This window comes from Dioscorea cayenensis, chromosome 28, assembly GCF_009730915.1.
Source record: "Dioscorea cayenensis subsp. rotundata cultivar TDr96_F1 chromosome 28, TDr96_F1_v2_PseudoChromosome.rev07_lg8_w22 25.fasta, whole genome shotgun sequence".
In the NCBI taxonomy this organism is placed as follows: Eukaryota; Viridiplantae; Streptophyta; class Magnoliopsida; order Dioscoreales; family Dioscoreaceae; genus Dioscorea; species Dioscorea cayenensis.
In genome coordinates, this window is record NC_052498.1 from 23,998 (window position 1) to 50,525 (window position 26,528).

The following is a 26,528-nucleotide window of genomic DNA, read 5'->3' on the forward strand; positions in this document are numbered from 1 at the left end:
TGGAAAAGAATCTGTCGACCTCGTAACATGGGTGGTTGGGGTATTTTGGATTTACAGGTCTTCAACAACGCGTTGCTGGGTAAGTGGTGGTGGAAAATTACAACAAAGCCGGTTTCCGGTTGGACCAAGATAATCAATGCCAACTATGCGATTAGAGAAACGCCTGGCATTTTATACCATCAACCACCTAGAAATAAGTCTTTCTTCTTGTCGGGAATTAATGCCATTCTACCCTCATTTCGATCATGTATTATCAAATCAATTGGGAGTGGTAACGATACACTTTTCTGGTTTGATAGATGGTTAGAGGGTATATCTCCAAAAGATCGTTGGCCTTTACTCTTTTTGGACTGTTCTTTTCCTTGGATTACAGTCAGACAATTTTTTCATATTCTTAATTCCCGTGGTAATACTTTCACAACAACCTCCACAGACGATTTTGACATAATTCAAAATTATATTCCGAATTGTTCCAATGATCAAGAGGATTCCTTTCTCTGGTCATTGAATAGTAATGGAGCCTTCTCTGTCAAATCTTACTACAACTTTCTTATTGATGGAGGAATCCGCAGTCAACTTCACTCCAAATTCTGGAAGATAAAATCACCTAGTAAAATAACCCTATTCTATTGGCTTGCATGGGACAATAAAATTCTGATTCTTGAGAATCTTTTTAAAAAAGGTTGTAATCCAAATGCCACTAACACATGTATACTATGTCATAACAACTCAGAATCAGTGGACCACCTTTTCATAAATTGTATTTTCTCATAAAGAATCTGGTCTTACTTTAAATGTTTATTAGATATTGATACTCTTCCTTCCTCTGTCTCTAATATCCGGACCACCCTGGATCCCTTCTTTGAATCCTACTTCCAGGATTATCTGGGATCTCCGTCTAGAACCATCTTCGGAATATCTGGTTGGACGCATAGCAACCGTTTTTTTAATCAAATTCGGGTCTCCCATTTTTTTCTACTCTCTACAAAAGCGACTAATTTGCTTCTTTCTTGGATTTCTGCAGATGCAGAGGCCCACCAGCAGGAACCCTCAGATGATGTTCAGAGGATTAAAAGATCCCTTAACTTCCTAAGCTCTAGATCAACCGATCCCGCTGGTGATTCCGTGCATACCTCTAGTCAGGAGTAATCCGCTCTCGTTGTTGTTGGACAGGCCTGTGTCTCTTGATGGTTGACTTCGCCGGCCTGGCTTGTTATCGTTTCTCTCCTTGTCTTTTCTGTTTTTTTTTTCTTCAGTTCTGATTTGTTTTCCTCATTCGTGGTGAGGAAAACAATCTTTTATTTTATCTTATGTCTGGTACTTTAATTTTTTTTTGTACTTGTTGTTCACTGTTACCTTCTCTCTTTTACTAATAAATCTGTGGTTTATCCACTTTATTAAATAATAATAATAATAATAATAATAATAATAATAATAAGACGGGAAAATAATAACTATTCATTAGACAAGATTATACATAAATTATGATCATAAAAAACCTACACATGAACAATTTGTGAGACTATTCTTTGTTTGAAATAAAATTCATGACAATAATATTGTGATGAAAACATATTTAAAATAAACTCAACCTGTATATTAGTATATTATATAGCAACATTATTGGCCCGCCTTCAACTTGGCCCAAGAGATAATTGGGTTCTGGGCCAATAGTGACTAGAGTGTTAAAAAAATTCCTGAGTTATTATAATTTCATATCATATTCGTACATAATAACCATTGTATTTCAAAATGAATAACCATTGATTTCCCCGTGATATTCGTACATAATAACTATTGATTATTTCAAAATGAATAACCAGTGAATATCCCTGTGAGTAAAATATTCATGTTTTTTACTTAAAAAAATGAGTTCAGATCTCAACTCATTCAGGATAAACACACATGTGTTGAGATATTAATTCTATATTTGTGCACGCCGTGATGTGACTTATACACATTTCATATAAATAAATATATATATATATATCTATATATATATAAGTTACAACTATTGGCACAAAATATAACTCACTTATACTTTATAATGTTTGTGATGATATGAAATTCTATGGTTTGATATCATTCAAAACACAGAAATCAAATCTTTAGAAACAAATAATACACAAATTTGAGGGATAAAGTAAAGAATTGGATGGCTGTATTCCATGCAACGTGGCAACCTCTTATTCCTGTGAATCAATCTCTTAGCCAATCAACCAAACATACCTGAAAAACAGAATCAAATGAACTACTGTTTCTTTCTTCCTCTTTCTTCTTCTTCTTCTTCTTATTCTTCTTCTTCTTGAAGAGAAGAAAAGATTAGAATTATGGGTCTTTTATCATCTCCATTCCAAGGTTTCACCTCAACTTCAATGGCAGCAACAAGAAACTCACCTTCTTCTCATACAGCAGAAATCTTATCAACTTCTCACTTGCCTCATCACAAGGTACTTTCTTCTTCTTCTCCTCCTCCTCGTTAACTTGCATTCCAATCAAATGTTCATGAGCTTTTGTTTCATTCTAGACTAGCTTGTCATTCCATGGAAACCATTCCAATGCAACAAGTTTCTTCCGGCTAGCTTTATCTCACCCGAACAGAATCCGGCATGGTATTGATCTGTATATGTATATGTATATGTAAACTCTGTTTAGGAATGCTATACTTATCTTGGCTTGCTTGAATTCATGATCTCTAAAAGAAGTGCAGGATGGCGAGTGCGAGTGCTACCGCTGACCGAAGAGAATGTAGAGATGGTGTTGGATGAGGTGAGGCCAGGCTTGATGGCAGATGGAGGGAATGTAGCTCTCCATGAAATAGATGGCCTTGTGGTTGTATTGAAACTTCAAGGTGCTTGTGGTTCTTGTCCAAGTTCAACCATGACTTTGAAGATGGGGATCGAAACCCGCTTGAGGGATAAGATACCGGAGATATTTGCCATTGAGCAGATTATTGATACCGAGACCGGGCTTGAACTCAATGAGGACAATGTCGAAAAGGTGATCAGATTGTTCTTATCTTTAACTATACACATTCTGATGATTTACACTCATTTGATACTACTTCAGATTCTTGCGGAGATAAGGCCATATCTCGCAGGCACTGGTGGGGGTGTGCTTGAGCTTGTGGAGATTAATGACTATGTCGTGAAGGTTCGATTGTCAGGGCCGGCTGCAGGCGTGATGACGGTCCGTGTAGCTCTTACACAGAAATTGAGAGAAAAGATACCTTTGATTGCTGCTGTTCAGCTTATAGAGTAGTTCAATAATCTCTTGTGATCTTCTTGTTTTGACCAAGAACTAGAACACAAACATCGAATCAAAGATAGTGAGATTGTTTATATTCATTTAGTGTCAAGATCCATGAATCTACTCATCATGTCTCGCAATTCCTCCAACTTCTTGAATTCATTGGCTTTAACAAGAAGTCCCTCAAGAAGGCGATATGTTCTATCCAACGGCTGTCTTCCTGACTGAACAACTTGCTTAAAACATCGATAACCCTCGTCCTCCCGCCCTCCGCCACACAAACCAATCACTAAAACATCCAGCACATGACAATGCAAGCAGAGACCTTTCTCCACAATATAATCCCAAAACTGCAACCCCAAATCCAACCTCTTGTTATTGCAGAAAACCTTCATCAACAACATCACTGTCCTCATTCTCGGGACAAACCGATTACCGATCATCCTCCCGTAAACCAAACAAACATCCTCGAGCTTCTTCAACCTCGAAAGAACTGTATAATAACTCACATCATCAAGCTCAATCCCCTTCTCCACCATCTCATCCATCACTGCCATTCCACCCTTCAAATTTCCAACCCTCATGTGACAACTCATCAAAGCATTATAAGCCCCTCTATCCACATCCAATCCTCTCTCAAACATTTCATCAAACAACTCCTGTGCTTTCGGCAAATCCCCAGCAATGCCAGCACCATACACCAAAGTTGTCAAAGTTTGCAAAGTTGGTGATAAATTCCTCTTCGACATTTCATCGAACACCGTCAATGCATCCAAAAACCGACCCTTTTTGCAACAAGCATCAATTCTAATATTAAAACTAACAACATCCGGTTCAAAACCCCTGACAATCATCTCATTATAGAAGAGATTCAAAGCAGTGAGATCCCCAACCTCTTTGAAACCAAGAAGCAAAGTATTGAGAATGCTCGAGTTGGGAGCGAAGCTAGCATGGTACCTGTTGAAAACGAGGCGGGCCTCGCCCATCCGGCGCTGGACGCAGAAGGCACGGAGTAGAACGTTGAACTCGTCGACACCAAAGGCGAGGCCAGCGCTGTTATAGGAGTGACGCAATTCATCAAACAGGTGGATGGTGGAGTTGAAAGGCTGGAACTTGGCGTGGCTGGAGAGGAGGATGGAGAGGGAGTACGGGGAGAGGATGGAGGGGCGAGAAAGGAGGAGACTTTGGGGCATTTGGGATGGAACAGCTGGGAAGTCTTTTATAATGACACAGGGCCTAAGCAAATGTTGTCATTGGGCTTTTTGGGAAAAATTTGTGAAAAATTGGAAATCTGACTTTTTTTCATAAAATTGCCCTCAGCTGATAACTTTTGAAAAGCGAGCACTTCAACTGTTATTTTGTGGGTTGTAAAATTCTTAAATTAAAGTATTAACTTTTGACACACATCTCTGGCCTAAGTTACTATCACGTGCTTCCCCATCTCTACGATACCAACATCGATTGATTCCTCGCTTCCTCTCCACATATAAAGCGCTATGCTCCTCTTGGTGCCTTCTCATGATCTTTACTTTCCTCATGTGTGACATTGGTGTGGTTGGTAGGCTCTTTCAAGCACTTGAAGGACTTGATCTTTGCACGCCATGCTCTCGGGTTCCACCTCTCTTCACTTCATCTTTCGGTCTTTGTTTGAGAGGAATTCTCAATTTCTTTGGTTGTTGTTGTTGTTGTTGTTGTTGTTCGATGCGAAGGAAGAACAAGTCATATCTGAAATCAAAGCAAGATCACTCCTTGCACCATTCGCGGGATTTTGAAAGATTAGCGAAATTTTTAGAGTGTGTAGTTTTGATTAAAGGCATTTGTCATGGCCAAAATCTGATCGTTTAGGAGGCAAGGCGTTCTTTTATCCTGTTCATTTCGATCGTAGGACAAATCAATGACCTTACACATATCTAATTTTTATTCATAATCACGTTTAAGTTTATAATAATAATATAATAATAATATTAATTAATTATTATATTTTAATGCACATCTATCTACGTTATTAATAATAGCGGCAATAACCTAGCAATTTTCTAATCCTTTATATAGCCATCATTCGATGGTATTGATAATTAATAATTATTATTATAATAATATCATTAAAGTTATAATAATAATGATAATAATAATGATAATTAATAATAATTATTATTACAATCGCTAATACATTAAGAAGATTACAATAATAATAATAATAATGATAATTATTACTTATTATTATTATTTTAATTATAATATATTAAATTAATTATTATAATAATAATTATTAATAACAATGTATAATAGTAATTTAATAAAAACATGAATCTTTTAATTTTAGTAATTTACTTTTTCGTAACTTTAAAATCTACGTCCAAACTGATTGTATAGTCTTTTGGGTGAAACACCACGACAGCCAAAAGCATTCATGACAGCTTACTATAAAATGACAAGTGCCTGATATAATACTTTACAAAAGCTAATCCAAAGCAATAATGTCCGGAGCGAAGAATCATTCCGTGATCGAGAGCGAGATCGAGAAAGAGTTCGTCATCGAGGACCGTGATCGAGATCGAGATCACGGAGAACAGGATCAGGACAGGGACAGGGATCGGAAACGCCGGAAGAGGTCCGGATCGAGGTCCCTCGCCTGACAACTACCACCGGAGACGAGGCCGTTCCGGTACGCATCTCTCCATCGCCGGACCTCGGCGCCGCCGTAAGCGCCGCCGAGATGAAAGCGCTCGATGATGATCGTGAGCGTCGTCACCGCTCCAGCTCGCAACCTGAGGACAGTAAAGGTGCGAAGGAACAGAAAGCTGCGGAAGCGGCGGCGGGAGGTGAGGCCGCGGCGGTGGCTGCCCACTGATGCTGACCCGGATGAGGTGGAGATGATGAAGATTATGGGGATTCCAATGGGGTTTGATTCGACAAAGGAAGCCTGTGCCTGGGGCTGATGTTGAGTGGGGTTAGGGTGGTGACGAAGAGGCAGCCAAGGCAGTACATGAATCGTCGAGGGAGGCTTCAATCGCCCACTTCCTCCGGAGCGGAATCAGCTAGGGCTTTGTTGGGAGGTTAGGGTTTTTTTCATGCCCTATTTTTCTTCTTGATAAAAGTAGCGTTTTCTTTAATTGTTTGTCTGAGATTATGATTCCAAGGTTCTATATTGCAGTACTTGTAATTGTTAGTACTCTTTTAGCTGATGGTTTAGTTAGCTGCAATTGGAAAGAATTGGAGTGACTTAGTATGACTCCATGAAATTTATAGTCTTTAATGTTTTAGTATTGTTAGGTTTAGGGGTTTTGGGTTGGTGACATGTTCAAGTGATGCTCATAGAGCATGAGAGTTTGCATATTAGCTCTCATCCTGTTGAATAGTTTTTGACAAATCAATGTGGCTTAGTGACTGTCTTTCGATGATTCTGAAAAGCGACAATTTGAAGTGCTATTATAAAAGGTATTTGTGAGGATGAGTCCTTGTCAACATCACCAAACCTCCTTCTTCTAGTGCATTGAGTGTTAAAAACTTAAAAACACAAAATTCCATGAATCAGATCCTGACTTACAAATTATATGTAGAAACTGCACATTTTGGTTATTTTCAAAAGAGATAGCATGAGTGGTTTTGTTGAGCTTGTCTCTTACAAGAGATTATTCTGCCGACATTCTAGAATTTTAAATAATCCTCTCTTCATTTGACCAATAAGTCAGGCAAAACTTTAACTATATGATAATTTATGGTCCTTCTATCATTCTTTGTGATAATTCCTCAACGCTTCTTGTGTCTATGCTTGTACACCTTGAACTTTTCTTGTCTTCAGCTTCAATAGGCACTATATTGCACATGCCCACATCAGTTAGTCAGATTTATAAAGATATAAGGTTTATTTATGTCTCCAGAGTCATGGTTTCCCAGCCATTTCCCTAGTGAGGAATCAGTGTTCTCGCTAAATAGACATCTTACAACCAAAATCTTAGAATGCTAGATTGATCCAAGAAACAAGGTTTTCTTTATTAGTAGCATTACCTTCTACTATTGTTGTCTGTTACACACTATACGAAAGTGATCAGTGTGTTTTGCTTTCTGCAGTATGTGTCTTTTGGCATGAAAATTCATCATCCATTGGTTTACTATTTTATTAGATTATCTCTACTATCTTGGAGTTTTGAGCAAAAATGATCTCGAAATCCAAAAGCTGCTTTAGTGCGGGGTAGTACATTTTACATTTGCTCTTTTATGTTTTACTATTTGCTGTCTTGTCTTGGCCATATTCCAAGATTATTAAGCTCTGCTTAAAAGTATTGCTTGCCAACTGCTGCATTTTATCTGCTGCTTATTCCATTTTTGGCGTTTGAAACCAACACTCTCCACCAGGTCTTCATTATGGTTTCTCATGTAATGTTTTCTGTTACCGCAGAACATTGGGATATGCTGTGAAGGATATGCTGATCAATCGTCATACTTGAATTGCTCAATCCGATTGAAAAGCTGAAGCACCATTCCACCTTCCTCTATCATGTAAAACATTTTAAACCTTCAGTAGAGTTTAGATAATCACTAGTTTGAACATTCATTAGAATGCCAGTTCATTTGGAGTTTTATGTTCCATCAACGTTCCAGGAGAACAGAATGCTGCTTGTATTCCAACTATTCGAGGTTATCATGTTGTTTCTTCAGATCCCTTTGGTGAGCCCCAAGCAATAGCTCATACACTGATTTCGATGTCATAGTGCTAACTCTTCTATTTGCTGTTCCAGTTTTTTTGTGTTACAGAAATTCTCAAAAGACCCTTCAGGTATAAAAACTCTGAAATCTGTCTCCTTTTTATTCTTTTTACCCTAACAGTAACTTTAGGGAGTTACACCGAAAGCCAAATGTTTATGCCAATGTGTCTTGTGTTTTTATATAAAGGAATTGGAGTTAGTGAACCGGGTCTGCCCATTAAGGCCTGCTACTCTATGACATGGTTAATGAGAAAAGCATTTGCTCAGACTATTATCTAGTTATTCTTGATATTCAAAAGCGGTTTAATACATAGATTTCTAGTGAGTAGCAATTGTCAACTGATCAAACTTAAATGGTTTATTGGTGCTTCATGTGAATATGAATTTTAGTTCCATATTACTCAATTGTGATTAAACTGATATCAGGTCAGTGCTCAACTTCAAGGGTCATAATGAAGTTCAGTTGGGTTTTCATGGTGAGTTTCGGACTTAGAAACCTTATTTAATTGATCTCTAGCTTGTATTTTCTATCTCACAGGATCTATAGGCCATGAATGTAAAAGAATTGATTGAGAGTTGAATAGGATGGGATATATTTGAATTCAAATTGAAAATAGAACAGCATATTGAAGCTAATAAATAATAAGATAATAACAAGTTGTTGTTTCTTTAGATTTGACATTGGATTTTTGGTTAGTCAATGGATTGCATCTTTTATTAATGAGGCCTATTTTTATGGTAAATTTCATCACCAAATTTTTTTTAAATTCTGTCTTCTGACATAGTCAACTTTTAAATATATCATGATCTTTTTTTAAGTAACCGTAAAAGGGGGTTTTGTTTATATATCTTTTAAATTATTTGGTATAGATAATGAGTTATCTCACCAACCTTCCTTAATAAAATCAATTTTTTTTTAATAAATTAATATTAACAACCATATGTCATTAATTAGAAAAATAAAATGTCATAGACTCTCCTTCAAATATCATAACAAATATATATTGAGTTAAAAAAAAAAAAAAATTGGAACTGATTTGACTAACCAAGAAGGAAGCATCCATCCAGATACAGCTTTTATTTCTTTCCATATTCATGTCCATCACTGTCTTAACATCGTCTGTTTTTGTTGCAGTTGCCGAGGAAGATATCAACACAAACTTTTTAGTTTTCTATTCTGCAAACCTACCTACTTTGTAATGGTATTATTATTTATATAGCTCCTCTCACTAGTCTCTCATGATGCATCTGTGACAGTGATGTATGAAACTTCACACCAATGCACTATTCAATGCATCATATCAACATATCACCATTTTCTCCTTTATTTATTTATTTATTTACAATTATTTATATATATATATATATACATATATTCTCATGTGGAAAGTGGAATCCAAAATAATACCAGCAATGGCCAACAAGGATGTGTTCTTGTTATAATGTTGTTCATTCTGGCCTTATTCATTAAAGAAAGAATAACAGAATGACAGCAACAAATAAAAGAGCAAAAACAAAGAAAGCATGATAAATAGGTTCATATAAAATTACTGATGAAAAAGCATTGAAAAGAGAGCAAATTGTTCTATGAATGGAAGCTGCTATATAATAAGATTAAAAGGTTTTGGAGAACATTAAAGATGCTAGATAAATTTCAACTTGGAAATCACTGATCATGAATGAAATGTCTAAATGAAGAATAAAAAGCATCAATTTGCAAAGAATTTCCCCCCATAAATTACCAATTTGATGGATGAAAAGAATAGCTTTGCAACTCTCAATGCCAAAGTTGCATGCAGAAACCGGTGGGCAACGGAGGCCGTCCCTTGCTACAAAGAACTTCCGAGAAAGAGTCCACAAGCTGCCCGGCAAGGCTTCCGGGATCATCGATCAGAGTATCAATATACACGCTTACGATTTTCCTTTCTTGCAGGGTTGCTCGCAAACTGAACCAAGTTAGAAATTTCACCCTGAAATTAGTTTTCGATGTGCCCTTCGCATTCGAGCCATCTGATCACCTTCACACAATACTCGTGACTCCCGTTCAAGTGAACCTTCTTTGGGACAAAAGTGCCCTGCATTTTTCCCCGACTCTTTTCTTTGATGAACTCCCCACATGCGGTTCTCTTTTCAGTTTTCTTCTCTCCGTTCTCGAGCATGCTGTTGCATGGTTTCGCTCGGCCACTCCTCCCAGAAGCTTCCTTGGCATTTTCCATCCTACAGGGCGTGAGCGGCAGCGATGACTCTGTGTGTGTATGGAACAATAGTCATTTCATCTCTGGTAGGTGCATTTGATTCATTGTCAGACTTGGGGACATCTGATACAATGTTCTGCTCGGTGGAATTGGCCGAATTAGGCTCCTCATCCAATGCTGAAACTGAACGCCGAGGTGTTTCCTCCCGCTCCAATGGCTCTAACACATCGAAGTTCTTAGGTGTTTCCTCAGGCAATTTTTCTAAGTCGAGAACCTCGGGTTTATCACTGTAACCAAAACAACTAGCCGGTGACTTGTTCAAGTCTCTGTATACGGTGGAATTATTCGACTCATCTCCTTCTGAAGAGGGATGAGAGAGGCCACTGCTGTTCTCTTTTTGAGTTTCAAGTTGTTGCAGTGAAGCTCCTTCGTCTACCGAATCCATCTCAACATCTTTTACAACATCAACAGTATTCAAGTTCATTTCCCACTTAGCCAACTCACCTGAGTTACCGAAAGCAGACACTTTAAACACATATTCTGTGGCTGGAGCGAGACCAGTAACTAAGAATCTTCTTTTTGGTTCATGTATGGTATATGCTGGTCCCAAAGGGTAGTCGTCTGTTTGAGCCTCTCTGTACCATAAGGAATAACCAACTAGCTCTTGAGACATAGCAGGAGCAGGACCATCTTCTGAACCTAAAACCACAGTCACAGATGACGACAATATGTCTTCGAATTTAATCAAGTTGGAGGACATTGGTCCTGGTTCTGCATAATTGTACGCATTCAAGAACAAGTTGCACGCAAAAGTTAGACGGCTTGGTTAGTGTTCATTTGGAAAAAGAGAAGAAAGAAAGTATTACTCTGCATAAGAGGACCAGTGGGTGAATTGGCAGAAAGCATAGAGTCAAGATCTGTTATTGCATTGGCACACAGTTTTTGTACTTCAGCACCTACGGAAAGTCTATTGACGATGCCACGAGCCATGTTTGGGATGCCATTTAGAGGCCCAACTTCAGCTTCTAACTTCTTCAAGACATCATCCACAATTGCATGCAAGCTTTGATATTTTTCACTTGAACTGAGAAGTTTATGACTTAAAGATACTCGGAAACACAATGCATCAACTCTTCTGGCATCCTTCGCAATCATAAGTTGCTTCCTCCAGCATCTACAGGAAAACAAAATAAACAATATCAGAAGCTATAAATAATCCGGTTAGAGGACAAGCAACTTTTCTTTTGGCAACCATGATTTCCCTCATTAAGTAGATAGATGCTGAGACTGAAATTATAACAAAATTCTGTAAATAACAACAACAAATATAATCCTTTCGATAGCAAGTTGCTGATTCATCACATTATCTGCTCACTTGCATGAGTATTAAGCATACAGTTAAAGCATAGTAGGCATGATCTCCCGATTCCATTAAAAAGTTGAAACTTATACTGCAGTAAAATGGCTTAGTATGCGTAATGATGAATAAATAATAAGAAACACAAGAGATTACCCTAGCAAATCATTCACTTTCCCACAGTTTGTGCAATAATAGCTCCCATCCAGTTTTGCACATTTTTCACTTGCCACAATACCAGCCTTTTCATGCTTAAAAGCGCATTCAAGATGGCAGGACATGCCACAAGATTGAGCTTGAGAATGGGACTCGGAGCTGCAAAACAACCACAGGCTAGGATCCTTGTTGTCATCATACTTGTGACAAATACAGCATGAACATCGTTTGCAAAAAAAATCTCCGGCGTTTATTGTAGCCCTGCAAGCGAGATTTGTGCAATAATGAATCACAGATGGAGCTACACTTTCATTTTTCACTTGCAAATTGTTTTCCCCGACAGGAAGACGTGATGGGTTATCTGTCTTCCGTTGTCTTTTGGCCGGAGTTTGTGGATTATGCAAGGGATGTTGAGAAGCCGAATCCAAATGTTCTACATGCTCCCCAGGATTCTTTGGAGACACAAGTTTAAAGATATGTTCAATCAATTTCTGCTTTGTTAAGCCAGTGTACTTTCTCTCTTTTCCCATCTCCACGCATAGGATCTCTAACAGGTCCCGCCTACTCCATTTCTGTAGCTTTTCAGGTGCACTCTCCGGCCAGTTTGCAAGTTCACGAATCAAATCTCTCTTCTCCTCAATACTCATCTTCCGACATTTGAGAGGGTCCAATACAAATCCTAGTCAAGGGATCAGTAGAATTTAACATATAGGTAACAAAATCAATAACCAAAATGGAAGTGAAGGACCAACATTAATTCACTTTCAACAACAAAGAGTCAATGGGAAAATATTCTATTGTCTAAAGTCTAATCCACAAAAAGATCACCAAGTATACCTATATATATATATATATATATATAAATATATGTAATCTCATAAAGGTGGTGTGATGAGCATGATGGTGCTACCAAATAATACAAAAAAGAGTGATACAACAGCACAAATCAATAGTCAAAATGCAATATATTTTGCTACACAATCCATGAGTTCATATTAAAAAATAAAAAAATAAAAAAAACATAGATGATACAGTAGCCTGTTTGTGTTGAAAAATTCAAGTTATGGTAACAAAATTTCAACTTTGTGGACTGGTTATGGACTTTGCATGCAAATACATTTCACAAGATAAATAGTGTTGTACTTAATTTAAGACAGATTGAACATCATAAATAATGAACCAACTAAACAAAAGAAAGCATGACAGAAAGAAAGAGAAGCCAACCAGTTGACTTTTCTAATTTCAACAAGAGGAACAACATGCATTTTTCTAAAGATAATCCAAAACAAACATTAAAATCTTATCCCTGATCAAAGTTTCAATATTTTAATCTCCCTTAAAATTCAAAAAAAAATTTAAAATTAAATAAAATTCTCCCATAAGATTATCTACAAGAAAAGGAATCAAAGCTCTCAAAAATTTAAGAAGAAAAAGGAACCTTAGTTCGTCCAAGAAGAAGCACAAGCAAACAGATCAAAAACCTAAACTTTCAACCAAAAATAAATAAATAAAACAAATAAAACCCTAAATTGCACCAAAACCTACAACCCTCAATCTATCACAAAACAAATCCACGAAAAACACAAATCAAAATCATCAAAAACCTCAAGAAGATTCCAATTTCAAACCCCATATCTATTTTTCCCATAAAAAAACCAATCAGAAAACCAGATCGAGATTCCTCACGGATCAAAACCCAAACTTTTCATCAAAAAATCAAACAAATAACATCAAAAAGAAAGAAAAGATAACGCCAACCCGAGAATGGAGCATCCATGGGCAAAGATTTCAGCTCCTCCCCTGTCGCATTACCCTCTCCCTCTCTCTCTCTCTCTCACTCGCTTCCAAAACCAAACCCTTTTGCTCTCTCCTCTTCGCAACTCCTCATCAAAAGAAGAGCATATAATCCCAAAACCAACAACACAAACAGATATATGTATATATATATATATTATTTGTTTATTTCATTTATTAATTTTATAATATTATTTAAGTTTAAATTTATATTTTATATGTATATATATTATTATTATATAATATTTATAACAAGAAAGGAATCAATGGCTTAGTAGGCATCTCTCTCTGTCGCTTCACAATATATATATATATATAGGGTATATACATACATATTGGAACTAATTTTTTATGGGTGTCCATAAATTAAAAAAAAAAATCTATGAATTTTCATTATCAACTATTGGATCTCAATCCAACGATTGATAAATAATAATTACTACAATAATATATACAGTAATTACTATTTAAAAACAGTATAATAAATAATAATATTATTCATTAATGTTCGACATAGATCGTGATCTAACAGCTGATAATCGTATGTGAATATCCACGGAAGAAATAAATATAAATTCTATATATAATCAATGTGGGCTTTGAGATTCGTGCAAAACAAGTGGCCAAAAGAATAGACGTAATGAAATATTTTATATGGAATTATATGAATTTTATAAATAACAACCCCTCATTTATTATGTTACTCTTAGGTATATATTTATATATATATATATAATATATAATAAAAGGGCTAATGGTGTGAGAAATATGGGAAGTGGTGGTGCATGAGATTCTTTAAATTTAATTTTTTATTTATAGTTTATTTATTAATTTAGAACACAATTGGGAGGTATTCTTTTCACTGAAGAGATGCCAAAAAGGAGAAGTGAACATTGAATCTTTAAAAAGAAAACTTGTGGTTTTCCACCTTGATATTAATCTACCCTTGTATCCATCAAAATCCTCTTAAATAATAATAATAATATAATATATAAAGCAAAAAGTGGTACTAGTGTTTTGGATATGCAAATTTTATTATTTAGATATTTATAATTTATATATATATATATGGGTGAAAATATACTCTAAAGTGTAACAAATGTAAATTTTATTTTTTGTTTGAGAGTGTCTTGTATTTTTCTCTAAACTTTATGATGAATTTTTTTTAAAAAAAAATGTTGCATAAACATTATATATTTTTATGTGATAACTCCAAATATTAAATATGGACTTATGGAGTTATAGAGTTATAATATATAGTACAAATATATTAAAAAAATAAGAAAAGGGTGCATATATATGGTGTTTTAAAATACCAATATTATCATTAAAATAAATATTTATAAAATTTATATATTTTTATGTGATATTTATTTAATCTAAATTTATTTAAGAATACTAATTAATTTATATGTATATATATATATATATAAGCAATCTTTTCATAGTGGTTAATTTTTGAAGATTGAGGACAAGAGTTGACAATTAGTGAACTTGATTGGTAAACATGCAACATACAACTACAATAACACATGGTTAAAAATTGTGAACCATGGGTGACCTACTTTCAAATTAAATAATAAAATAAATTAAAAACAAACTCTTTTTTATTTAATTTTGACAAGAGTTATAGTCTCAATAATGATCATGGTTTTCATTATTTCTTTTTCCTTTTTCTCTCACTGATTGAATCGTTTTTTAGAAGTTAATTACCCAAGGGCTAGTATTGTAACTTGGTGATGTATTATTATTATTATTATTATTATTATTATTATTATTATTATTATTATTATTATCCGATAGTATTGACTAATAATAATATGTTTTTGATATCATAACTCATAACATTGACCCCATTGTAATAAGTATTGGTGTGGGGACATTCAAAAATGTCTTAAATTCAAATCTTACGGACGTCCCTGATTATAGGTTTGAGCTTGCAACTCGAACTCTGCATCATCCGTAAGGTGCATTAAATGTACACACTTGACAACCACTGTCGTATTTGTGAAATAATAATAATAATAATAATAATAATAATAGGGTTGGCAATGACATTGAAGTCCGTTTGATTGTTAAATGATGTTGACCTCTCTTTGCATTTTTAAACATATAATATATATATAAATATTTTTCATTAGATAAGAACTCTCTTTCATTTTCATCTCTATCTTTACTTTTCTTTAAACATTTCTATCATATGCTTCTTATCTCCCTATCACTTTCATCTCAATATATTTTCCTAATATATATATATATATATATATACGTTTAATAATATTGTTATAATTTAAAAAATAATAATAAGTAAACGAATATAATCATGGAGTATGTCTAAGTTATATGTATGTTTTTTAATATAAATATATTTATATACATATATAACCTTATAAATGACATTGTATTATAAACTTGACAGGAAATAATTAATTCTTTAATAGCAAGAATAACAACCAAAAGTATAAGATTCTAAGAAAAATAACACCCAAAGAAAAATAATAGTATTCCATTCCAAAGAATAACTAATATAGCATTCTAATAAGTTTTTAGTCATTCACATGCAATAATAAGACATGAGAATGAAATGATATTCTTTAGTACTCACCTAAAAATATTTGATAAGAATAGAATTTAACTTTATTCTTTCTCATCTTTTTCCCAAAATAAAACTCACTTAATAACTATTCCTCAAAATAATATAATAATAAAGCTAAAAACGTGATTAATTGATGAGTTTAATTAATGAAATTTATTCTTAATTAGTAACATCTCATTCATCATCATCTACAAAGAAAAGAAAAGGAAAAGTTGAAATAAGATATTATTCAATTAATTCACCTAACCAAGATAATATAATTAAGAACTTAATTGAGATTAGTTGAAGTGTTTCCAAGTTATTGGTTTGGACTTGTAATTTTATTAATTCAATCCATGAACTCAATTTGTCAAATTGTTTTGGTGATGTATTTGACACCACTTTAATTTTATTTTTTTCATAATTAAATTCAATAAAAGAATGTAGGTAGAGACTTTGATATTTTTTTCTTTTTGAGTTTACTTTTCTAATTAATGCATGCATGCTTTACTTGTGTTATTAAAAAAAAAAAGATTAATATGTTCATGTTATAAGTCTTGATTCCTTTTCTTGTGACTTATAATAATATTTTGGACTATTATGAAATAATAGAACGTAAAGGAATTATTATTTATAATAAATTATTAATGATAAAATAATTCTTAGATTAGTTTAGTAGCATAATATTAATAAGAAAGAATAATCATATAACACTAAGATGAATAATAGATGATGCCAAAAATATAAAATAAACCAACTTCATACTTAATCTATTCATAAAAACCGATCATATATTCATCATATCACTCTCAAAACATATTTATTTATTTAATGAAAATAAATAAATTAGACAAGCAAATCAAATAAATTTTTATTAAAAAGAAAAAAAGAAAGAAAAAAAAAGAGCTCAATAACTATCCATATGCACAAAAGTGGGGACCAAGATCAATGAATGAAAAATTGATCACATAGTGCCATCTTGTCTCCAACCCCCACTTGAATGCACTCCATCAAAATTATATTAATAAATAAATAAATTAATTAATTAATTAATTAAAATGTGTACTAAAATTAATGTTGATAGAGAGATACGAGTGCATTAATGTACATATATATATATATATATATATAGGTTGATTGAGACTATTGCCGACAGTGATTAAACTTTGGATGTATTTGTCAAAAGTATACATCAAAAAAATAGTGAAATGGAAATTTCTTTTGGCTTTTTCAATTCATGCATCTTCATTTCTCTTTCCGCCATTTGAAAACTTTATTTATTCAACTACTACATTTGTAAGGCAATTTTCACATTAATGTTATACTATAAAAAGATTCTTTTTAATAATATATATATATATATCACAAATATAATAAACAAAAAAAATACAGTTACAAAAAACAATATAAACGGCAACGCTAATGAAAAATTATAAAGAAAAATATTAATAAATCTATCCAAATAATAATAATAATAATAATATTGTGGGAAAATTTTGAAATCATATGGTCAAGCCATTATCTTTTGACTCTTATATCATAAACAATTGTATATTATATATATATACAAAGAGATGAATAGTAATTTTTAGGATTGTGATGTTGATGTTATGTGAGTATGAAAAGATACCAAGAATTAATTTTAATATATGATGAGTGGAATAAATGATTGACTGTATTTTGTATTTTTTTTTTTAATTTCTATCAAATAATTGAGTTTATTGATAAGAATATATGCCAAAAACTTTGAAAAGTATAAACACTGTGTAAATAATTGATTTACTTGAGCATACATCAAATGGATTTAGAATATGATTTAATAATTGAAGGGTGTTCAGTTGCCACACTCTTTAAGAAAGGGACATTACACTAGTCATCACTTTTTCTAAAAATATTTCAATTTTTTTTTTTTTAGTTTTTATCACAACATGTCTAATCACTCCATTTACAAAATTACAATATTACCTTTTTCATAGGTCAAAAATGACTTATTTAATGGAAATAATAAAAATATTATGGGAAACAAATTAAATTATAGTTTTTAAAAAAAATAATAATAAGTATCACAAATTTATTGGGAACTACACGAACTACACCGTTAGAACTATACTTAAGTTGTCCTCTTCTTTTTTTCTTTCATAGCATTATTTATTTAAGATCATCTTTTCTTTTGTAGATAAATATTCCTTTTTTTAATTAAATATATAATTTAATCCTCACTCTATATATATATATAATATAATATCTTTTTAAAACTACCAAAGATGATAAATTATATATATTTGTGTGTGTATTATCTCTTATAATGAATGAATGTGGACCCAAAAGAGCCAAAAGATCACAATGAATGAAACATAAACTTTTATGAGTTTATCTGATTTCATTTCAAAGGCTTTTTCAAGACTTTATGGTACACAATGTCCTTCTCTTGTGGATCATTTTTGGAAATCAGCTTAAAATCTTAATTCCTCATGTTCCTCCACTTAGAGATTACTGAAAAGAAAATTTAAATTTCTAACAATGTTTAAATGATAAATAATTAGATAATGCATGTCATTTTCCCACTCACTTTCATATTATTAGTTATTTAAAATAAAATCTTGTATTTTTTTATTTGAATATATAATAATAATCATAATCTTAATTTAGAATGTGAAAGATACCAATCTCTATCATATTCCAATATATAACACTGAGATAGTAATCACAATCATTCATTCCACTTGCTTCATCTTCACCTTCTTTCCTTTTCATTGATTGAACAACTAAATAAAAATCCTTGATTTTTAATTATACATTCATTTTAATTAAATTCAAGCCTGAAATAATCATATGAAGGTTAATAACAATGAAAAAAATATCGATTTCTCCACGAAAATGCAACCGATATATATATATGCTCAAAACGGCCATAAGTCACCCCAGATTGATCGACGAGCCTGGAAATGCAGGGCCGGGTTCTTGCTCTGTGTGACAACCAGACGCTGTAAGGCGCCCTCCGAAGCGTCTCTTTTGGTGGCCCGGCAAATGTCCATTGATACTTGCCTGCCTCGACGATGAGGCATGTAGAGAATCCGACCCCAGCCACCGCCAAGGCCAGCATGAGGTTGATCTTCTGATCCTTCTTCAATGTTTTCATCGTCATTGTTATTGTCTTCCTGGTGAAACAAGCTGGTTTCTGCAACATCGGAAGGATATAAGACCGGATCCTCTTCGAATGAGATTATGTTATCGTCTTCTGTTTCAAATTGGTCGTCTGCAAACAATCACAAGATTCGAATCAGCCACCGGATTTAGTGTTCGGTCATATCATGCGGTATAAGTGACGATAAATATGTTTGAATAACACTCATTGTACATAGTCACAAGTTGACCATTCTTTACTTGATGTTGTGACCATGTTAGTGTGAACCTATCAAAAAGGATAAAGTTCGAGCCCTTTTATTAAAGTTTTCTCAACTAAAATCAGAACCTAAAGAGTCGACTTTTGAGTAAGTGATTTGTGACTCATTATGCATTTTCCAGTCAAATTACATTCAAAGGGGCCACACGTGAATTTTCGTATCTAGTTTAAGTAAAGCAGACAGCTATCAATAGTAAATCTATTGATAATACAATACAAGTGAACGAAAAATAACAGGCAAGAACTGACACAAGTGATGGTTTAACATGAAACAAATGGACAATCGTTTCTTACCATAATCGATAATAAGATCTTCGGGGTTTCTCTTAGCATGTTGTTCTTTCAATGTTTCAAATTCCATACCATCAAGCGGCCAAGCTTCCCTGTTTAAAGGTAGGATCAATTAATCAAGCATGTATAATATAAATAAAAAGGCTCATCGAAGAAATAAATTGGATATAGTTAATTAGATTCCGAATATATCAACAACAGCCTGTTTCATTGGCCCCTTGTCATTCTGAAGGGCAAACTGTTCATCAACCTGCTTGATTGTGATAAGCATGAATCCAAAAGAAAAAAGGAGGTCCCATAACAATAAAAAGCCAACTTCAAGCTTTTAATCATAACCAATAATCAATGAGGGAAATGATTGTTATAGGCAAGACTTGCAAACCTATTAAAGTGGACTCTAATAATGAGCACACAAATATCGACTTCTTAAGGAAGAAGACAGATTTTGGATAAAACCGTCTGGTACTTGTGGCATAAAAAACTAATATCCATAATCTACAATGATGGAAAGAAAGGCTAAAAAAAGTTGAGCAATATATAGATTATGACAACCAAGTAATTAGCTCTCAAATTTAACATATAACTAACTGGATATCAAAGTAAGTTTTATGCCCAATATCTATCTAAAAGCCTTAATTCAAAGTAGCATTATTTTCTTACTGTGGCCGCTTTCCACGTCTTAAAGCGACAAAGCAGAATTTCTCATCCTCAAAGCCTCGTAATGGTTCACCCTTGGACCGCTGAAAGAAAAAACAAATGAGATGAGAGAGAAAATTAAAGCACTGGCAGACATGTATAGGTAGCTAATAAAGATATTTTTTTGACTAACATCATTTTTTGTGCAATACCGTAAATGTAAAAAGCCTCAACCAAGATATAGATCTGGCCAAACATTGAAATAAAAAGCCCCACATTGAGCACAATGGACATTTACAAGTTCAAAGAAAGACGACAAAAGGGATGAACAGAAACATTTGAAAGTTAAGACAGTGGACCATATGCAACAGTGTAGAAAAGCACATATAACTATCCAGGAGCCAAGTGTTGCTAACTGTTTCCTGTAGCAACTTGAAAAGATGGCAAGGCCTGAGAAAGATGCCCTCAAAAAAGTTGGTGGAGAGGGAGTACAGCATGTGTGAATTAGGTATCCGATCCTTTAAATTACAGGAATCTAGTATGAAGAGAACTGGTGGAGCCAATTCTTAAAGGACCTTTTCCATGATAAAAGCACCTATATGAGTGGTCTTCAGATTTTGTAATGCCAGAAGAAACCAAATCATCAACCTTTCTCAATTTGAGAAAGTAATTAGCTTTCTCAGGTGGCACTCAAATGTTATTGTTTAAAGGTTCAATTGTCGTGGTTCTTGTTTATTACACTACAAGCATGCGTCACATGGCAATCCAGTACAAAGAACTCCAGCAAGGTAGGGTGGGCCTGAACTATACAAAGGTATGAGCCAATGCAAAAGGGTTACAGCCAGGTACATGGCCTTTCCCACATATAGAAGTTAAGCAACTGGCCAGCAAAGATTGACCAAACCAAGGTACATTGAGGGTGAATAAGATAGCCAAAAGCCATTGCACAAGGTTATGTTGTGAGTTTGAAGCATGAATAAAATCCAGCCACATCGATAATGTATGGAAAAGTCTCAATCTTTGAAGGTATAATAAGTTCTATCACTTGCTGATAATTAACTGAAGATTCATTTATTGACTTTAAGGTAACAATTAGAATCAAAGTAACCAATTGATGAGGATGAATTTTTTAAAAGAAGATGGAATTAAGAAAAGAAACCTTATATGCACGTTGTGATGAAGTCCTCTCCAGACGCTGAACAAAATGACAGTATTTACTAGTGTTCTCCAATGGGCACCGTCCATCATGAGGACACTGCAGTGATTTTTTTTCTTTTATAAAACAAAATTATTCCAAAAAGAAAAAGGGCTGGGTGAAACATGAATGAGCCTCTAAAAATTAAAATAAAGTCCGCAATTATTCATTCGAACTTACCGGTGCAACAACAAATGCATCATTCTCCAAGTTAGCTACCTCAGAGGAAATACTTTTTCCACTACAGGGAACTTCACTTTGTGTAATTTTACTCTTTCGGCTTTTCTTTAAGGACAAATAGATAACAATCAACATATTGATGTACAGTGACTAAACCGCACAGATGAACTATTTTAACAAAACAATCAACTCACCCTCTTGGCCATCCATAGGATATATGAACGCATTTGACGTATTATTTTTGACCCATGAGGAGTCCCTGGCTCCAAAAGTACCTACACAAAATTTCATGCTTCAAAATAATTGACAGTAAGAGCCCAAGAAATGAGATATACATTATTATATAAAAAAAATAATAAAAAAAAGAGCAGTATTAATTTGGCCAAATATAAGTAACTTCTAATGGGATGACATTACAACAATTACAAGATTATCAAGCAGAAACCTTTCCACCGATTTGGATGGCAAGTATTTTCACAAGGCTGATCATCCAGAATTTTGATGAATTTTGATTTCAATATGTCAAAGATCTATCTCTAAAGCACCGTAAAGAGCTTTATCAAAAGGTAAGGCAAATGATTTAATTGTGTAGCCACCATGATCTGTGAACTTTTGTACTAATGTAATATATTAACAGACAAAGAAAAAATTGTTTCCAAATGCTCTTTTTTTTTGAGAAAGAGCTGAAGGAGCAGCTAATTATAAGCATAGATACCTAACTCACTAATGAGAATATGCAGAGTTTAACCAAACCTGCATCCAAATGGTCTACCTGAGGAACATAAGCAGTTAAACCAAAAAATCATCAGGCTTTACAATTCCTATGCAGAAGCATGAATTTGTCCAATCAGAGTAACAAAGCTGACATTTGGAAAATATGGTAACTATGTAGACAACTACGCAAAACATGAAATATCGTAATTCAACCTGATGGCATGTTGACAGCATTAGAAATGATATGTAAACCAGGTTAGAAATAATCATACCAGGACATCTTGTGTGAGATCCCAAAGTTGGCGTACTATAGTAATCCGATCTCTCAAGGATGGTATCTCCCCAAGCGCATAAGACTTCATATTGAAATCATAAATAACAGCATTAAGATTAGATGGTATCCACCCAAGCGTATAAAACTAGCTAAAGCATTCACAAGCATGAGTTTCTCATATTGACAGAATTGTACAGAAGAGCATAATTAATAAATATTTTAGTTAGTAAAAAAGATAAACCTATACTAGTCACTAGGTTTAAAAAAAAGATAAACCATAATGTATAAGATCCCAAACATATGTTTCAGTTCATATCATGAGACAAATACACTGCAATTCCTTCTGATTACCAAAACAGAATCCAAATATCATAATAATCATAATAAAAAAAGGCCAGAAAAACCATGGGCAAGTGCCAAAACAAGTGAGGTTTGTGCCACTCTGATAAATGTGAGCAAACTAACATTCATATTAGAATAACCATCGTGACTAACATCTGTTTGGTGCACCAAGATATTCCAGCCATGCCATATGAGAGCAGATGTAATCAGAATTCTATGGGATAAAGAGGAATATGGTAGACAGCAACTTTGGTGTGTGAAAAACAGTGAATATACTTTTGTTAATTAATAAGAGGTCTGATAAAGAGCTTTATGGAAAAACATGGTTGTTATTCCTAACCATGAAATATTATAATAAAGAAACAAAAAAGTATCACATATTCACAAGATGACTATGCCCTTGGATGGAGTTGACTCCATGCCCTAGAAACTATGATCACAAAATTTCAATTAAACACCATGAAAATCTTCCAAGCTATAAAAAGGCTTATAATCATGCAATTTATACAGTAAAACCATTCAATTTAAAGGACAAATATGAAGTATTCTGCAGTGCATGGTAAAAAGATGGCTGGTTTAGCCAGTTTCATATTTTCAGAATATCACAAATCATATGCTTCAGGAAGCAATCAAAGAGAAATAAAGACTTTACAAATAGAAGAAAACTTAGAAAAGAAGGAAAGATCACTGATGAAAAGAGAATCCCAATCATGAAGAGCACTCACAGAGATTACAAGGTCATGTGCTCTGTCACGCTTCTCAAGTTTACGGTTCAACGCCTGAATACTATCATAGCTATGGATAAGTGGCAAGTTTTTCAAATCTACACCAAAAGCAACAATATCATGTGAGTCAACTACTACCATCTCAATCAAATGCTTTAAAATCTTACACCTAAAGCAGAAGACACAATTCCTGACCGATTACTAATACCAGACTAAACATTCAAGTAAACAAAGTATATACTTTCCATGAGGCTAAAATAAATTCCAAACTATCCATGCATGTGTTATGCTAAAAGATACTAGAACAACCGTTTCAAAGAAAGTAACAAGCACAACTAGTACAAGTATGAAAAACTAAAATATGAGATGTTGTCTCAGACTTGATTACCTCCTAAAAGACTTTGTGCTGCTCTTTGCATAGATTTAGACGGCTCTACCAAGTTAACCCTCTCCAAAGACCTTGGCCAAACTTCTCGCATTGCCCTGAACAATCAAGAGCATCAAGAATCAAATAAAACAATAGGACCAAATAACAAGATCACAATCAACAAAAAATCCATAAAATTTTTTTAATATGATTACCAAAGGGCAGAACCTGGTCCAGCTCCAAAAATCCAAGACACTAGTCGGCGAGAAACCCGGCAGCCTTTGCCGCACCTGTATCACAAAAACAATCATAAAAAAACCGTTCTTTTTCAACAAATGGAATACCTAATCCTTATATCAAAACAAAAGGAGCAATTTTTGGACCTCTTTGAGAACCCGATGGCAAGCGGAGTAAACTGCGGGCATGCGAGAGGCCACATAAGCAACAGTCTCATCCTCCTGATACTTGAAACCAATGTCACCATAAGATGACTTGATCTTCCAACGTCCAGAACGATCATCAAGAGACTTCATTGGGTCATCAACGAGTTCCCGAGAGGCAGAGGCCGCGAGCTGGAGGTTTGTCTCCTTGATGAGGTTGAAAGACTGGGAGAGAAGCAGCACCTTTCGATTCATATGCGCCAACTCCCTCTCTGAAACCCATTCAAGACAAACAATCAGGCCAACAAAGAACGAAGAGAATGAGGTGATTGGGAGAAAGCGAACGACCTCTGAGGAATTTTTTGATAGCGCGGCGAAGAGAGAGAGGGACGAGATGGATGCCCTCGGATTGCTTCGCCGCGGCACGGAGAGTCTCCGGGTTGAATAGCTTCGTTGTCATCGCCATTGGAGCCGAGCTCGAGCTCGAGATCGAGATCGAAAGAAGAAAAAACTCAAAAGGGTTTCTAGGGTTTTAGGGCGGAGGTGATGAACATTATGGGCCTTGATTTGGGCCTTTGTAGTTGTTAGGCCTGAGCCCATATAATAATTGAGCCCAATAATTCCCCATTTACTTTTTTTAATTTCCTTTTTTTATGTAATATCATGTAATTATTTATGGTTTGAATTATTTTGAAATTAATAAATAAAATTAATATTATTTATAGGCAATGAATTATGGGATTTATTATAGAAGATGCACTAGAAAAATCATGTATTATTAGTATTACCAAGGACATAATTAACTTATAATTAAATTTTTAAATTTTATGTGAGAGATTTTTTTAGCTTTTTATATAAATATCATAATTAAATTTTTTTATTTATAATATCTAATGACTCTAATAAAATTTAAGAATTTTGTCAATGTTTATTAGCACCGAAGCTTTCCGACATAGAGTGTTCGTGCTCTTATAAAAAAATATAAATAAATTCAAACCTTTCCTCCTGACATGATTTTGTCAAAATAAATAAACAAATAAGAATTTTTGAAGGTGCTAATAAAATAAAACAACTTTTGCATTTAAAAATTAAAAATTTCATCATCTCATTCTAATGCTAAGCATTTTTATCAAAGATAACAACTAAGATTTGAGTATTATTAATAACATTATTATTATTATAAGAAGAAAAAGGAATGAGTCTAATTAAGAGCATAGTGACAAAGAGACAGTCAAATAAACAGCTCCCATGATTCACTCATATCTTGTTCTCTTAGAGGCAAACCCTAATCTATGTTTAATATACAAGTAAACAAAGAGATTTGGTTGTCAAGTGCCACTAATGAAAACCTTGCTAATTAAATTAATGAAATATTATTATCATAATCACAAGTTTAATTTAACTAATTGACTATTTGTGGTGGCAAACATGGTTGTACATGAGACAACAAAAGGGAGACACTCATTTAACTTAACCTAAAACCAAGGGAAAAGGTCCCCACATTTGAATGGCTTCCCCTTTTACTGCCTTGCATTTGACTACCTATCACTATATATATATATATATAATTAGTCTAAAGTTTTAACTTTATAGTTTTACATCTTTTGTTATGTTCCATTTAAGATGAATAAAAAAAGCAATATAATTCAAGATACACTTTATATATATATCCTCTAAAGTTTATTATGTATGTCCTTTATTTTATTTATTTTATTTTTTTTTGCATATGTAGTCTTTAATTTGCATGACTATATCAATAAATTATATTATTAAATGTTGAATAACTAAAAGGCTTATGTATATAAACTTACAAAAAAATTTAGTGGTCATCAAGTTGATATTTTCCAATATATATACCCTTAAAAAACTTATGTACATTTCTTATTTTGAGGAGAAGAGTTATCTTAAATGTTAAGAATAGATTACACATTTTAAATTTTTTAATTTTTTTTTAATTTGATGTATAATAATACTTTGTCAACCTTTCAA

General features: G+C 33.6%; 3 protein-coding genes and 2 pseudogenes across 3 annotated transcripts; 2 read left to right on the forward strand and 3 right to left on the reverse strand.

The window, feature by feature from the left end:
* The first annotated feature begins 2,093 nt into the window (after nucleotides 1–2,093).
* LOC120253257 (nifU-like protein 3, chloroplastic) lies at nucleotides 2,094–3,347 on the forward strand. Its single transcript, XM_039261586.1, has 4 exons — nucleotides 2,094–2,450; nucleotides 2,528–2,612; nucleotides 2,711–3,000; nucleotides 3,070–3,347. The coding sequence occupies exons 1-4, from the start codon at nucleotides 2,331–2,333 to the stop codon at nucleotides 3,259–3,261; spliced, it is 687 nt and encodes a 228-aa protein (XP_039117520.1). The 5' UTR covers nucleotides 2,094–2,330; the 3' UTR covers nucleotides 3,262–3,347.
* On the reverse strand, nucleotides 3,312–4,442 carry LOC120253260 (pentatricopeptide repeat-containing protein At3g61360-like). The gene is made up of 2 exons (XM_039261590.1): nucleotides 4,207–4,442; nucleotides 3,312–4,092 (listed from the first exon to the last, which is right to left on the reverse strand). Exons 1-2 carry the CDS (start codon nucleotides 4,440–4,442, stop codon nucleotides 3,345–3,347), a joined length of 984 nt encoding a protein of 327 aa, XP_039117524.1. The 3' UTR covers nucleotides 3,312–3,344.
* A 343-nt stretch (nucleotides 4,443–4,785) lies between these two features.
* Nucleotides 4,786–6,412, forward strand: LOC120253261 (annotated as a pseudogene).
* A 3,095-nt stretch (nucleotides 6,413–9,507) lies between these two features.
* Nucleotides 9,508–13,566, reverse strand: LOC120253264 (annotated as a pseudogene).
* Nucleotides 13,567–18,749: 5,183 nt separating this feature from the next.
* Nucleotides 18,750–25,035, reverse strand: LOC120253258 (rsm22-cox11 tandem protein 2, mitochondrial-like). Its single transcript, XM_039261588.1, is given in 13 exon segments — nucleotides 18,750–19,288; nucleotides 19,730–19,818; nucleotides 20,387–20,466; nucleotides 21,522–21,617; nucleotides 21,738–21,842; nucleotides 21,932–22,012; nucleotides 22,724–22,807; nucleotides 23,793–23,890; nucleotides 24,181–24,275; nucleotides 24,375–24,403; nucleotides 24,405–24,449; nucleotides 24,543–24,811; nucleotides 24,888–25,035. Coding segments are annotated over 13 exon segments (1,545 nt in total). The 5' UTR covers nucleotides 25,006–25,035; the 3' UTR covers nucleotides 18,750–18,932.
* Nucleotides 25,036–26,528: the final 1,493 nt, after the last annotated feature.